The sequence below is a fragment of the Gavia stellata genome, chromosome 1, assembly GCF_030936135.1.
Source record: "Gavia stellata isolate bGavSte3 chromosome 1, bGavSte3.hap2, whole genome shotgun sequence".
Taxonomy (NCBI): Eukaryota; Metazoa; Chordata; class Aves; order Gaviiformes; family Gaviidae; genus Gavia; species Gavia stellata.
The window spans coordinates 76,108,585-76,125,072 of NC_082594.1; the positions used below are offsets into that span (position 1 = coordinate 76,108,585).

Here is a 16,488-nt window from a genome sequence, read left to right on the forward strand (position 1 = left end):
CAGCAGTTTAATCTTCTCTGTATTCACGGTGGTGACACCAAAAGCCCATCTCTACCCTTATGGGTCCTTGAAGTACCCTCTCCTGAGGTAGTCTATGCCAAGGATACAGAGGGCCTCCGGGCTGGTAACAGTAGGGTGCTTTTGCCACTTGACTGTGCTAAGTTCACCTCAGCCTTCAGAACAAACAACTGTTGGGATACCCCTGTGCTCCAGAAATCCAGATGGGGTCTGTGCCTTTATATCCTGATGGCACCAGGGTATACTGTACACTGTTGTCTACCAAAGCCTCATACTTCTGTGGATCTGATATGCCAGGCCATCAAATCCACACAGTCCAGTAAACCCAGTCATCCCTTTCTTCCTCCTAGCCAAAGGTAGGGACCCTCTATTACTGGTTGGACTATTCACTGTCTGACCCTTACAGTGCTAGACCAGAAGTCCCTTCACCAGAATCAAGGGAAGCAATTTCAGCCTTTCTGCATCTGGAGGATTCCTGATTGCCGCCTTCTGTCTTAACAGCAACTAAGCTGACAGACTTCTTGAGTGGCCCCTTCTTAGCAGCTGCCTTCCCCCTCAGTTCATGTACGTTGTCTTCCAGTTTAAAAGTGGGGCCACCATCCCACTTCCTCGTGTCCTCCTCCCAGTCATGCAGGAAGAACCAGAAAGTGCCACATGGCATGTACCTGGGGCTCCCTTTCCCTCTGACCAGGGCCAGAGAGAACTGACTCCATAGGGTGTCCCTGACACTGGCCCATGGGGACGAGGAGGGAGAGAGATTTTCTTCAATATTTTGAAGCCAGGAAGATGTTCTCTCCACAGTTGATGTATCTGAATCTGGGCAATATGTCATCACCAAGCTGCTGGAATATCATGCTGGTGCATTTTGGACCACCTTCCTCCACATGGCCCACATACACAGGATGTCATTAAGATCTTTGGAGAGCTGGCTGGCATTCAGGTCACTGTAGACAACTTCCAGCACTGCTAATTCTCTCAGGTGCTGGGTGCCTTCCTCAGCGGTAGTCCACTTCCCTTGGTAATTCACAAGATCTCTCTTGAACGAATATCTTATTGTCATGCTTGACAGAAGCCACCTCCAGAGACTGCAGATTGTTGCCTCTTTTCCAATTCCTCTGTCAATTCCCCAGTCCTTAGTGAGGGATCCCAGCTCTTGGGTTTCCTTGTCTTCTAATTCCTGACTGTTGGCCCACTATCCCAGCTTTGGAGCAGCCAGGCAGCAATCCGCTCTCCTGGCTGGCGGCTGTAATCTTTCTGCATGTCTTGAAGTTCTCTTGAGGTCCTAGCATTTATTGCATTCAGCTTTCATTGCTGAGCATGACCTCATATGGTCTGGAACATCCCTTTGGTCAGTTTGGGTCAGCTGCCCCAGCTATGCTCACCCCCATCCTACTGGCCTTTGGGTGAGAGATTGGTGAGACAGTCTTGATGCTGTGCAAGCACTGTTCAGCAATAGCCAAAACGTTGGTGTGTTATCAGCACTGTTCTAGCTACAAATACAATGCACAGCTGCTCTGGGGAAAGTTAACTCCAGCCCAGCCAGAACCAAATGTTTCTTAAGCTAGAGAAGGACAGCACTTGAAAGCACAACCATGAACTACCTTCTTGAACCAGGCAGCAGTGCCAACCCTCTCCTACACTCACACAGCCTGGAAGGGGAGGCACAGCCTCCTACAAATGGTCTATACACTGCTTCACCAGAGACAATATTCACACACTCTGTGAGAGACAAGAAACAAAAAAAGTAAGCAAAAGAAACCTGACCAGGTATAAAATTTGGTTGCTGCTTAAAAAAATGCCTTAAGGAAAAAGACTTCCAAATCAAAGAAACTCAGGAGAGGGAAACAGAAAATCAAATACATAAAAAATGGGAAGATACTAAAAATGTTAGTAAGACTTCTATATAGCAATAGTCAAAGGCTTTAAAACAAGTAGTGAGAAATTATTTATGTGTACCAGAAGCAGTGAATGGAATTCAACCAAATCTCCATTGACTATAACGGGAGCTTAAACAACTTGTGCTTATGTAGATACTGACTTGTAGATACATTTAGATGTCTTACTATCAAAATTCATCCCACACAGGATATCCGCAGGTATGCTAATAGGTCTGTTTCATTATCAAGACGTAACGGAGGCAAGTCAAGAGGGGAAAGAAACAATGAAAAATATCTTGTCTTTTGTAGCATTCCTTGTTGAAAAGCATCATTAGCATATACTATCTCATTTCAGGAAATTGGACTGAAAAACACACGAAGACAGAAGTAGGTTCTAGAAAATGTTGACAACTTACTTACTTACAGAAAGAAAGTTGTAGATGCAGAGGACCAGAATACCAAGAATGAAGGTGTACACTGTTTGTAATTATGTAAATCTTTGTTCAAATGAACTGTACATGAAGACTTGAGAGTTACAGTCTCTGAAATAGCTCTAAGCAGGTTCAGCATTTTTTCCTATCCTCTCAAGTACATTTTATAGCCCAAGTTCAATTGTTCATCACTTATATGTTTAAAATTATTATGGACATATTCTATGAGGTAGCATCATATTTTGACTACAGAGCAGACATCCTCAAAGTTTAATAATGCCCACAGTAAGATTCAACAATTTCTGGACCCAAAACAAATAATAACAAAGAAAGCATTAAAAAGTATCTTATTTGATAGTGAGATACAGTAAACTAGACCCAACAACTGGGATTCTTTAGTATATTCAGTTTTCCATGAAAAGAAGTGAGAAGTGAAAGACCACATATAAAAATGAAAAATTCATTCACATTAGTCAGGAACTGACAGAAGTGTCATCAAGTTTATGATAAATGCTGCTATTAGGGATATTCAGGACAATGGAAAAGCAGCTGAATCCAGGGCTATACAGTGCCAAATGGCCTTTGGAAAGGCCCATCAAAATTCCAGCTCCTAAGGTACTTTTCTGAATGGAGAGCTGTTCTTAGGTAATCTGTGGTCAGAAGAGAAAAGAAGAAAAGATGATATAAAATAGCACTGAAATTGATGGATAACATATACAAAACCAATGGTCTGCAGCCAGCTTTAATCTTTGCCTCCAGCAAAAGAATGAGAAGTTATTCAGGGCATTGCTCTAAACATTATTTTAAGGGCTATTAAGGCCTAACTACATGAAATCTTGAAATCAGCCCCAAAAGCCTTTCAAACAAGACTGCATATTTGCCATAGTCAAAAAAAGGTAAGCAGGTCAGCATTTAATTCCTGCTAAAACCTGATGGAGATTGAGACTTTTCTCTTCCTGCTTTGCTTAGGCAGTTCAGATCTCAGGGACATTTTCCATGCACTTCTCAGATGTAATGGCAGGCGCAGGTATAGGCTCTGGACATGCCTGATGGTGATGCTGGCTTTAACAGAACATTCATGAAGTGAGTCATCCACACCCCGACACAACCAAAAGCCAAACCATCCACTTCCCAAAAGGTGCCTTCAACAAATGGTTGAAAGTCAGTCTAAATGCTCACTTTGCAGCAGAAGCTGGAAAGCTCACAGGATCAGAAAGCAAGAAAACCTGACTTTCGGATGGTATGGTTAGGATAGATATGTGGGACAACAGTAATCCTAAGTCATGGTCTCTGCACCAAATACAGTGAGTGTATGTATCATAATGAGAGTCTGTGGCCTCTCTATGTCAAACCACTGTGTTGTAATAGACAACAGTGAGGCTACTCAGTTCTTTCAAAGAAGAGGTGCCTGCCAAAAGTCCTGAAGCACACCCTCTACTTAGCTTTTCTAAAGAATATTTTCTAGGGGTGACTCCTTGACTCCTGCCATGAAAAAAAATGAAGATTTGCAGAAACCAAAGTACAGTTGGGCATCAATTTTCTTTTTTTTTTTCCTCTTTTTTTCCCTGAAGGCTTCATTGTCTCTTTCCAGAGAAGAAAAGATGTTTGATATTCTTGGACTCATTTGCATGATTTGGTGGAGTATGATGTTATTTCATCCCTTGCATGCTGACATCCAGTGTATGGGGCGTAAGTATGTTTTTGCAGATATAAGCTGAGAAACAGGGTTTAATTCTTCATTTATCAGAGATATTTGCAATTAATCTGGCAATTGTCATCTTAAGCCTGACAGATACTATCCTTTGCATTCAATAAAAGCAATAGCATATCCTTACTGAACTTACTCTTCAATATTTTCAGCAAAAGCACAAGAATCACCTATTACGAATGTGAAAATGAATTGGAGAAAAATGGAACTGTCCTGGGAGAGCAGCAAGAATTTCTCTAAGTACCAATGTACCATCATGGACAGGAACATGGAACGTGTAGAGAAAGAGGTAAACTTGATATTTGTTGAGATAAATAATTGCAACTTTTTCTTTACCTTTTTTCAATTTCACTTACTTTGAAAAAATGAATCAGTTGCAGGTAAAATCTGATCAGTGATTGTTTGCAGTCTGCAGCTTGATCTGTCAGGGGCTGTGCAAAGCCATCACCTATGCCAAGGTGCATTTGCTGCAGGAGGAGTATCCTGTGCATACCACAGAACTGAAGTTCTGGCACCAAAGTGGAAAGGAGGTGATAGCATGACCTGTACCTACGTTGAATCATGAATAGGGATGCAGCTGCTGAAAAAAAGGGGCTGTGAGACTAAGTGAGACTCCTAGAAAATTTAAAGAGATAGAGCAAGAGACCCTTCAAATAAAAAGTCAATTCCACAAACACTGCCATGTATTTTCATTATCTCAAGTTCTTGTTTCCCAGTCAATTGGGTCATGCCTGTAGCACAGGTTATGTTATAAGCCCACATTATCCAAAGAGAAAAGTAGGAAGCTTGACAGAAAGAGAGATAGAGATGGCTTATTTAGCCTACCAAAGCAGATGCCTTAAACAGAAATACATATTACAAAACCACATCAATCTTTGTTGAAGATTATAAGTATAATGCCATAGACACCTTTCTGACCCAAGGGGAGGTCAGACGAGGACTTCTATTTTGCTTAATACTTTGATTAAATTCCATTGTGGTTCCCTCATTTATTAACCATCTTCTATTACGCCACTGGGGTACTATTAGCCTTCTCTAATAGTTGCACACTAGTGTAGCATCCAACTCCTGAGCTGCAGACCTTTTTGTGTAGTTATGCTTTTGATCGCTTAGCTCCATTCTGCATCACCCTCAAGTGGCAAAGGAGAGAGTTAGCTCTTGAAGCTAAACCACATACATATACACGCAAGATTTTGGCCCTACAAACTGAGTTTTTGAGTTGCACTTCCATGGCCAGCATCTTCTAACACCAGCAGAGGAAAAACAGAGAAATAAAACATCAACATGTTCTTTTTCAGGTGAATAGTCCACCATGCAGGTTTCCAGTAGAACAACACTTGCGTCTGCATGAAGGGGTATTCTTTGTCATTGAAGTGCCAAACACAAACATCTCAAAAAACTGCGCCTTTATCCCTGAAGGTAATGTCTATGGTCTGGGTAAGGTTTTCTCCATTTGCAATCTTTTAAAGGTAAAAATTGCCTTAGAAAACAATTCCTTACACAGTAGGTAACTGCTTTATTTTGTATTAAACATGATTTTTTGCAGATCTGCTGAAATTATTTGCTCTGTAATGCTCTGCAAGAGATGCATTACTACAAATGTATCAGTAATTGCATTTTTCTCTTTCATACTAGGGCTCCAAAATGCCACTAAATTACAGTGGTTTAAGGGTGGATTCAAGTAACTGTTCTGGCTATTACAGATTAAGGTGTTAGTGCCCATTTCTTTATTAAATGCTTTTCTGATGGGCTGTTGGTGAGTTTGTCAGGAGCCAGACCACAGGAGAAGAACTTCTCTCTGTAACACCAAGGATGATGTTAAAAGGCAATGTGCCTTCCTTTACTTGTGTGAATGCTCTACTCCCAGGTTTCACAGTTCAGAGGCAGTCAAAATAAGGTGAGAGTCCAGCTTTCTCTCAGCTGTCAACCCAAGCAATAACCAGCTGGAGTTGCAGGTGTCTAACATATCTAAGTGTGTGCCAAGATCCTCCAGCTTGGAGCAGTCACAGGATTTTTCCTCATCACGGCTATTCCCGTGTTTGCAGGCATGAATGGGTCGGCCATTGAAAACTTCTCCTGCGTGATTTATAATGTTTCCCTCATGAACTGCACCTGGCAAGCGGGCAGGGATGCTCCAGGAGATACCCAATATTTTCTCTACTGGCAAAACTCGAGGTAAGTAGGTCTGCCTGAGTCTAGGGAAATCTGAATTCTCATTCGACACATCACACTGACCAAGTTTAACTGAAATACCTTGCTATCTACAGATATGGCGACGAGATGGAATGTGAGCTTTACATTAAAGGTGAAAATGGCAGAAACATGGGATGTAGATTCCAAAACGTGAGGATAGAGACTGAAAAAACTTACTTCCTGGTGAATGGGTCTAGCAAAGACTCCCTGATCCAGTTCTATGATGAGTACATTCAGCTGTATAAAATTGGTAAGTGAACATTTTTACTTTATTACCGTTTTATAAAATAAGGAAGTGGGGAATTTTTCTCTGAAAAGAAGAATAAAAAAAAGTCTGTAGCCATCACAGGATCCTGCACTGCAGGACAGACTTCACTCCTGGTAGCTGACAGAATATAGTTCCAAAAATTAACTAAAACAAGCAAAGGCAGAGGCAGCCTAAAATAACGGCTCGGCGAAGTGGTGTGAACATATCCATAGAATCCAAGTGATGAAATGCAATGGTTAGACTTTTAAGGCCACCTTTCTGATGGGCTCATTTTTCCATCCCTTGATTCCACACCTCTCTGGGAGCCACAAGAGCTACGTGTCCTAAAAACAGAGGGAGGGCTCAACTTGCAAATTAAGACTGCGTTAGTAAAATAAGTGGGTACCTATCTGCAAGCTAGGTGTTTAAGCTCTGATAGAGACCTGGGACAGGATTCAATTGCCTAAAGACATGCCTCTAGTGCCATCTGAGACACCCTCAGACACTTGAGGCATCCACAAAGCTTGCATATGTGGCCCAGGACCTGTGAGACACCAGGCTCCTCCTGGGTGTCCTGTGTGGTCTGAAATGCACAGCATGAGACCGACTCCTGCCTGGAGCCGATGCAGGCTGTAAAGCTCAGAGCTACTGAGATGAGCACGACTGCTCCATGGTACGCCAAACAGCTTTGCAGACATCATGGGCACTAATGATGAGGTCTCTGCTGACTACAGCAGTTAGACACTTAGGTCACATCTAGTCAACTATATTGTAGGCACTCAAATTCCCATGACTTGGTCTTCCAACTGAATACTACCACACGCCCAAAAATCTCCATCTTTTTTCCTATGGAGACTTGTATTTTCAATGTGAAATTTAGATGTAGAAGAAAATGGCACTGTGCTGACTGTACTACTGAATTACACAAAATTCTTCATACTTTTTTTACACAAACTTCAGTTACTTCAGATGCCCAGCAACTGAAGTGCTATATTCCTGTTCTGTTACTGTATTTAACCCCTCTTTACCAGGTAACATTTGTTAACATCAGTAGCACACAGATGTACACCAGTTGCCTCAACTTCACATGTATTTTACTATGAACACATGAGTTGTAGCTGATTACTGACCATGTCTACATTAATTATTTCATTTCTTTCCAGAAATACTTACTCCTCCATTAAATGTCACTGTCAATTGTACTAGAGATCCAGCGGGTTGCATAATTACATGGCAACCACCCCTTACAAGTCATGTGGAAAATGTAAACTGTTTTCAGTATGAAATTAGCATACAAAAGAAGGTAAAAACAATTTCTTGGTTTTTATTTGGCACCATACCTACGCACATGCATATCTATAATGTAACTTCTGTTTCCTTTATTTATTAAGTTCTTTCTCATAAGCTGTGGTGTCCTCCTGCTCCGTCCCTGCTGGCCTCACATCCCGCTGCTCATGACCTTATTTCAACCTAACAGAAAAGCGGAGGAGAGCAGGGAAATGCTATGAGGGGTCTCTGTCCAAAGGCCGGGAGAGCACCTGAGGTGCTCTCCTGCATGAGCACGTCTCTCAGCAGCTGACGGCGTGATGGCAGCCTGTGATCTGCAACAAGGGCACTGCCTGGGCGACAACCTCCAGCCCAGGCCAGGGCCCCTCGTGCTCCCCCTGCTTCGCAGGGCACCTCGGCTTCAGCCACCCTGACGGCATGTTGCAGATGCTGGAAAGCTCACAGCCACCCCTCAATTTCAACACGTGGGACTGTTTTGCCCCCCTGAGCCTCCACCCCTCTCCTGCCATCCGTTGCCCTTTGGCAGCCTTCCCTCAGAGGCCGTCCTTCCCCTGGAGCCTGGCTGAGCCAGCCTGACTCCCGCCTGTCTACACAGTGTCCGCCAAAACTTCCATTTTGAAACCAGTGCTGAAATAGAAACCACTCTTCCCAAAAACTAGATACCAGCAGCTCAGGGGGAAGTTCGCACAGGAGCAGGGTAGACGTCCGCAATGGATGCGTTTGCTTTTCAGTGAGTTGCCCTCTACTCTCTCTGCAGTCAGATGTGGTGTTACCCATCTCCTACCAAGGTAGATGACAGACAAATCATGTCCTTAAAGCCCTTCTTTCTTTCTGTTGTCTGTAAGAGAGGAACCTAAGATGGCTATCTCAGATGTAAACGTGTATGCACTAAAAGTGAGCTGTGATTTCTCTTACGCTGTAGGCAGAGCACTACCAAATTACGGTAGTAACCACAGGAAAAGTGCAGGACGACACAGAGTGTGTCACTTTACCATAGCTGAGGTATGTCTGGTTTCCATCAAATACGATGGAGCAGAGAGGCTGAGGTATCAAATCCTCTTCCACAAATCTCAGTGCCTGAAGGACCTGATTTTAACACCCCTAAGGACAAAGGGCAGGAAAATTCTTTGAGCCCATGGGTTTGACAAGGAGGCAAGGAATAGCACTCCCCTTCCCCATCCCTGGGATACCTGTCTCATCATTACGTGATTTCCTCACGTGGATAACATCTGCGCTGTGACAAATTAGGGCTCCCTACCTAACCCATTTCCCAGGCACAGCTCAGAAGCTTATCGTAGTGGTGATTCCTCAGGCATTTGTAACACAAGACCATTACAAGAAAGATCAGCTAAGGGTTAAACATAAATGTACAACTGCAATAAAGCAATACTTCATTAAAACTCATTAATTCATTCAAAACAAGGCCTGCAGCTTGCAGGACGTATGGATTATCTGGATTTTGTATCTTGCATGCATTAATGGTATCTACCTTGGTAGCTATTTCAAGGAGCAATTGCAGTACATGTAGCTTTCCAGCTGGCTGGTATAATTTGACAGTAAGATTTGTGTGAAATACTTTGAATATTTTACAAAAAGATATAGCTACAACAGATGACTAAAGCAATATTATTAAAACGTTTGTTTTAAAGAAATACACATTACCTCTTCTTTCCCATGCTGCAGTCAGAATGGGCGGGGTTCAGTCGATTCCTACATGTGGGTGTGAAATTCATCTCACAGACTGAGACACCTTAATGTAGGTGTCTGCAAAGGAGCACAGATATCCCGTAACAGTCAATGCATATCTAGGGCTCCGTGCAGCTGAGCAGTAGGTGCCTCATGCCCCTAAATGTGCTATAGGTACTGGAGGTACCAGAGGTACCTACACGGAGATGGCAGATATAAACCACACCTTTTGGGAGAGGCCATCAGCGGCAAGGCAGGATACCCAGTAGCAGCTAAAATGGCACTATACATCTAAGTTTAGGCAACTCAGTTGCACCCTCCCTGTTCACAGCAAAGGCTGATGACTTTCATTATGTCCTAAATTGAAAGAGCTCAGATGGCAATGAATAATGGGGAAATACTAGTCTACTTTATAATGCAACATATGTGGCGGGTGTATTTTCTGAAATGAGATATTACTTCCAATAACATCGTTCTGACTTTTCCATAATGCCAGCTATCCTTCTGATATTACATGCGATAGATGTTTCCAGGACCTCAGCTTTTCAATATTTTCTGGGATCCTTGCTAAAATCACTGCTGTTGATTTTGTTCACTCATTTTTGAACGTATCCTTTTTTAAAAATTTTCAGGTTCTTTGATCCAGGTCAATGTTTGATTCCAGTTAATTAAATTTTGATTGTATGGGATGTGTAAGTAGCTCTTCAGAGTACTTTGGGGAAAGCCCCCGAGAATGGATCACTCAGATGTCTAACAAAGACTTTGACTGGAAGGAGAGTAAATTTGCTGTTCACATCAATTTTCTGCCCATGTTATCAAATTATTGTGAAATCACAGCTTCCAGTTCTGCCATGTTTGGAGGATGATTTGATTGCTTGCGTAATTTGAATATACTTCTGCTGGATGAGAACGCACAGTGTAAATACGCCCTTAGAGGCAAATACAGCTTCTCACAACTGCTGATAAATAATTCACGTTTCCTTCCTTTTCTAAAATGAAATGGAGGAAGCCAAAACTCTGAATAAAGTGCTACATTCTGGGACATTACTGGAGCAGAATATACAATTGATTTTTCAGTTTAAAATTACTTATAATCTTTATAAGCAAGAAAATCAAAACAAAAGAGGGAGAAATATTTGATTATTTGACAAGAAAATAATAAAAATGAAGATTTGTCTTTGGTTTGCAGGATGAGGCCAAAGAAGAAAAAAAGGATCATCCCGTAAAAGTAAGTATTCTTGTCCTATACAAATTTGTGCTTTTGCCCACTTCAACATATAAATACCATTATACAGAATATAGTTACTTCTAGAACTGTATTTTTTGTATCAATATAGCAATAAGAATTCAGGAAGTTATGTTTCTGTGGAAGTGGAAACTTCTTAATATATCCCTCTTGGAGGGGTAGCTTACACTAGGCAAAATTTTCCATGAATTTCACAAAACTTCATACTTTCCATTTATTGCACAAATAGATTTTGATTAAGACAGATGTGACATTTTGCTTAATACAAATTGGAAACATTCTCTTTCTTGTATCTGTTGGTAGAAAAGTACCACTGTAGTTCAGGACAGCTAGACAGAGGGAACATCGAGATCTTAAAAACCTGTGGAAGTTAATTGCGATTCCAATACACACTGTCAGTCTTCCCCTGACAGATGAGTGGTCCTTTCAGCCCTGGAAGTATCTTAGGTTTGGCAGATTCCAGACTTCATATAAAGTATCATGAGCCCAGATGATACATATCTGTTATTGGATTGTCTCAAAACCATTAAGTCTGTTTAGCAAAGGCAGATGCCATCCAGGGTATATTTGCATGATTAATCCCTGTAAAGGTTGCAAGGTGAATTTACAGGGTGCTTCTCCAGTTTCACCTTTCTGTCCTGGTTTTGTTAGGATCTATAAACAAGGACAGGGAAAATAGTGTCCTTAAAGCGTAATAAATTGAATTAAATTAAATACCCAATAAACTTCAAAATCCAACTTCAAACTTCAAAAAACAGAACGATTCAGTGGCAGGATGAACTAATTTATCACGGTTTTAAATTTGGGGAGAAGAACATTTGACTACTACATACTTACGAAATCATACAAATTAGTTTTTTATAGAAACTGTATCAGGAAATTAAACCCCAAATTTTATTAATATTTGACTATAGGGTGAAATGGACATTGTTATTGCTTTGATTTTAGGTAAGGAACAACAGATACGAATTCCAAAACTACAATGAGAAAAAAAGATACATTCTGAAAATCAGAGCACGTGGAAAAAACTGTCTCGTAAGCTCAAACTGGGGGGAATGGAGTGAACTGATCGAGTTTGGTAAGACTGCAAAATATTATTTTAATACAGATTTTTTTTTTTTCAGTATTACCATGTTTGCCTCTTTTTCTGCCTCACACTCACAGATATGAACAAAATCTTAATTCTTACTCATGGAAGGAACCGGGTGGAAATTATTAATGTGGAGGAGATGCTTAAGTACTATGGCAACAGAGGCTGATACCAGCCTTTGATTAGTTGGGATTGTGAAGGCAGCAGTTTCCCAGATGCCAGGGCTACAGGAACAGGCTGAGATAGACCCAGTCTCGTCTTCAGTCCGGGGTGCGGAGGCTACCTTTCAGTTCTTTAAGTTTTGGCCATGAATATCATCCTCTTCCTTCTGCACCTTCCTTTTCACCCTTTCCTCAACAGTCTTTTTACAGTTCCATCACTTTTGCTCTATTTTTCGTTCTGTGACACTGTTTCTCCTTCTCCTTTTCTGGATTTTTTTTTTTTTAATTCTCTACATTTTAAATGTTCAAAATGTTTTAAAATGCATCAAGTGTACCTGAACTTTTTGACAAGGTTCTGCACTTCTTAGTCAGGTTGAAGTCCTTCAGATTATTCAAAAAGTTGGATTAAATTTGCATTCATTACTGGTAGTCACAAAGGTAGCTTTTTGACATGCTAAGATATTTCTCTCTCTTGGATCTTTCAGGTCAAGGGAAAGATTACTATTTTTTTGTGATTTTATTTCTGATAGCACTTGGAACCATCTCAGTGGCACTGCTCCTATATTGTCTTTTCAAATGGTAAATCAATCTTCTTGATGTACAAACTGCTGATATAGTACTATTTCTATGAAACACATTCCTCCTATCTCCTACCTCCCTACAAACAAACAAATAATTTTATTATTAATGTGATAAAGCATTATTACCAGTATTGTTGTGGATGCCACTTCGACATGCAAAATCACTACAGGTGAAAAAGGGGGAACGGATGTTAAAGTTAGTAAGTGATTGATTCCACTAGATACTGCAAAAACATTTCTGTTCTTACTCTTAAGCATTTAAGTTCCACACTGCTTTGAAGCCATTGGCTTCACACAGTACCAGACAAGAGAACAAAGACAAATTAACATGTCATTATTTTGATAAAACTTCTCACTTAGTGGTGAAAGAAAGTTATCTCATGTGATTTATTGAAAGTAATTTTTTAAAGTATTTACTGTGACTGTCATCACAAAATAAATTTTAGTTACCTGAGTGATAAGACAGTTACCCACCAGTCTACACTCAAAATATTTTCCTTCTCGCTTAGTGATTTGTAAAGCAATAGCTATTCAACCTTGAAAGTAAAAAATGTCCTTAAGGTACAACACAAAATATTTGTGTAAGTTATATTACCAGTATTTTTAATTTCTTCACAATCCCATTTTCTATCCAAAGGTATTGCAGTTTCAAAAGCATATTTCCTCCCGTTCCACAACCAAGAGACAAATTTAAATTATCAACAGATGAAGACATCCAGGTATGCTTTCCTTTCAATTCAGTCAAATTTCTTAACTATAAACCACAATAGGCCAAAGACTAGAATAACTGGATACAAAGATGAGAGTTAAATTTGGTCCATTAAAACGTAATTTGCTCCCATGCAAAGTATGCTGCTTTGAAACTAGAATGCCAGTGCTGAGACTACTGATTATCCTGTATGTATTTGCAGCCATATGTTAAGACCAGAGTTATCCCTTTTACTAAGACCAATAATTTCTGCGTGTACCAGTTTTGCTAGGTTTCTGCTCATACTTTGAAAATAATCTAAGTGAGAAAGCATTTGCCATTAACATTTTCAAATATCAATGATCGTAATACAATGTGAATATATATTTTGTAAGTCTGACCTACACCCCTGTAAAAAAACCTGTTGCATTGAATCATGAAAAACAAGGCTGGAAAGTGTCACCAGCTTAACTAGCCCTCCTCTTAGCTTCAGCATAGGATTAGTTACGACAATTTTGATGTTTTGTGCAAATTGTGTTCAATCGATAGTCTATGGCATCCCTATGCAGTCTATTCTAATGTTTAATTATCTTTCCTTTCAGAAAGCTTTTTTAATAGCCTGTTTTACCGCACTTAAAATCCATCACATCTTATCCTTATTCCTTTCCTGTTCACAGCATCTTACTGTCAACAGCAACTAACTCTTCCAGTCTTTCTTCACATTTCATGACAACCAGGCTTCAAACCATTCATGCTTCTCTTCTCATTTGTCCATTTGAAGAGTGGTTTGCACAGCATCTGCATAGTGAGGAAATGCTTTATAGCAGCTGGCTAAAGCAAAGATTTGCTTGTAAGTCAATAAATCAGGCTAGTTGTTCATTGCCTAAAATGTTTCAGTGGGCAACACCACCCTTTTCAATGAGGCTTTCAAAAGTGACATAGAAATTTTCCATCAATCCTTCACAAAGACTCCTCAAAGCTATCACTACTAAAACTTTCCAGTTTTGGTAACTATATACCATCACATTGTCCTAACCTATTTGTCTTTGGTCCTACCATCTTTGGCTTTAATAGAAGGCAGGTAGCAATGTAACTTGGATGAGATACCTGATATCTCACTTCATATCAGGCAGCCAGAGCTAAGGCTCCAGAGCAGCAGTCCATAGTCCATCAATTGACTTGATGATCTTACAGGTCTTTTCCAACCTTAATGATTCTGTGATTCTGTGAAATTATTAAATAGTAATTGCTAGTAAAGTAGCAAGCAGTCCTTCAAAAATTGCAGCCCCCCCGGATTGCTTGCTTTTACTAAACTTGAGGGGCTTCCAAATTCCTGTACATACACTACCAGAATTATCCAAATCACTCCACTACAACCCAGAAGCCTTTGTGGATGTGGTTTTGTAAGCCGTGGCACGGGCACTTCCATGCAGGAGGCAACTCATCAGCGGTAATTGTCAGAGTACAAGTGAAGCCCTCAGCTCAGGTTGCCTCATACCTGCCAACAGGCACCATGACGGTAATTCATAAGTCTCTGACATGTCTAAACAGTTCCTAAACTCTTCTTTGCCTATTTTAATCTAGTCTTAAAGCCTAGTTTTATTTTACCTCTTCTCTCCACACTCAGGTATCTAACACTGATTGAATGCTGTAATTCTTCAAAGCCGATAATAAAGCACAAACAGGTTACCTCGGGAGAGCTCGCCTCTCCATTGAATACCAGGACTCTCTCTTCCTGGCATTTAGTGCTAATATATTTACGAGCTATTTTGAACCTGTAATGTCCTTTAATTACACCTTTTTAAAGTTGCATTTCCTCATTTTGTCCCTACATACTCCATAACCTTTCACATTTTCTCATTGTTTTTCCTGTTTCACAATACAACTGTTCCTCAGATCACTGAAAAACCTCATGATTTACAACCCTAACCTTTCTGCACTGAGTTTGCACTTGCATCCTTAACACTCCTGTTAAAGAACTGCCAGTTTTGCTATTTGCTAGGGGTAAGATCCTACCAACCAATTCACTCGGTTCATCAGACACCTTGCAATCCTCTAACCCATTTTATTTTACTCATCTTCCTTCACTTTTTGGTCATTCTCACCCCAAATGCTTTTCCCACCTTCACTCAGAATTACACTTTTAATACTTTGTTTTCCTCTTTTCCTGAATTAAATACATTCCAAGAACTTGTGAGACACACTCTGTGTGAAGATGCATTGCTTTCCTCAGTGAATGGCCCAGTAGCCTAAAACACCATGACCATGAAGCCCCGCAGTGCTCACCAATCCCACAGATTTCCTAGACAAAATTCCCCACCAAGACATGCTGGTTTGATGTTCTGACCCTCAACGACAACAAGCTTGCTTTTTTTCCTTGCCTTTTTTTTTCCTTTTTCCAGTACTATCCCTCCTTTTTTTAAAATCATATTTATCTCCCCTCAGTATTTTAAGCCCCAAGCCCTGTATCAGTACTATAATCTTACCCACCAACTTCCACTCTCGCAGAACTCCAGGTTAACCAATGTAAAACCATATGATAGCAACCAAAATGTTTTCTCTGTAAGTCTAGTTAATGCCTGCATATATATGGAAAACTCAGGCAATACTCCCTGAAAAAAATTTATTCTATTGTCTCAGTTAAGGTTGTCCAGCATTTAAATCAACTTTCATTCTTTTTCCTTTGGTTGACAAATAGCTAGCACTGGTAATGCATGTTAAAAGTCAAACAATCCTCAATGGTCCTTAAACTGTTTTCTCCTGCTTTTGCAAGCATTTCTTGCAAAATAGCAAGATGAGGTGCCTTTGGTACTGGCGCATCTAACTTTTAGAAATGTTCTCTGATCATCAGCAGTGACCCTGTAGCTTATTGCACGTTACAGAATTTCCTTTCTCTTTAGACAGAATATGTATATCTATCAGAAAAAATTTGTACCGAGGAAGTAAGTATGGCTGAAGAGATGACGTAACTTTCCAAAAAGAAAACTCTTTAATTCCCCAAGGTGAAAGAAAATCATGGATCCTCCTGACAACTGAGGAGTACTTCAAAGCACAGACTAGAAATGCATATCGTCAACTGTAAAACTATTTGTCCCATAAAAATCCACCTAAAATGGAGCAGGGGAAAAAAGCGGAGAAAAATCAGTAAAATTTTTTTTCCTTTGTTCAAAAACACAATGCCTGGCAGCTAAGCTTTTCTGCAAACACCTACTGCGAAGACTTGCTTAAACTGTGCTGTTTTCTTCAGAATGTAAGAGAAGGCCTCATCCACAACA

General features: G+C 40.4%; 1 protein-coding gene across 1 annotated transcript; it reads left to right on the top strand.

The window, feature by feature from the left end:
- The first annotated feature begins 3,927 nt into the window (after positions 1-3,927).
- Positions 3,928-16,182, top strand: LOC104254564 (granulocyte-macrophage colony-stimulating factor receptor subunit alpha). The gene is made up of 11 exons (XM_059825700.1): positions 3,928-4,015; positions 4,187-4,323; positions 5,333-5,453; positions 6,080-6,209; positions 6,302-6,477; positions 7,638-7,777; positions 10,637-10,675; positions 11,642-11,771; positions 12,430-12,523; positions 13,163-13,244; positions 16,114-16,182. The coding sequence occupies exons 1-11, from the start codon at positions 3,928-3,930 to the stop codon at positions 16,180-16,182; spliced, it is 1,206 nt and encodes a 401-aa protein (XP_059681683.1).
- The last annotated feature ends 306 nt before the right edge of the window (positions 16,183-16,488 follow it).

Bases quoted from the DNA above. Each gene is read 5' to 3' on its own strand.
- LOC104254564 (XM_059825700.1), top strand. From the start codon at position 3,928: ATGTTTGATATTCTTGGACTCATTTGCATGATTTGGTGGAGTATGATG. The intron at 4,324-5,332 runs GTAAACTTGATA...GTTCTTTTTCAG, and splicing joins TGGAACGTGTAGAGAAAGAG to GTGAATAGTCCACCATGCAG. The intron at 11,772-12,429 runs GTAAGACTGCAA...TGGATCTTTCAG, and splicing joins GAGTGAACTGATCGAGTTTG to GTCAAGGGAAAGATTACTAT.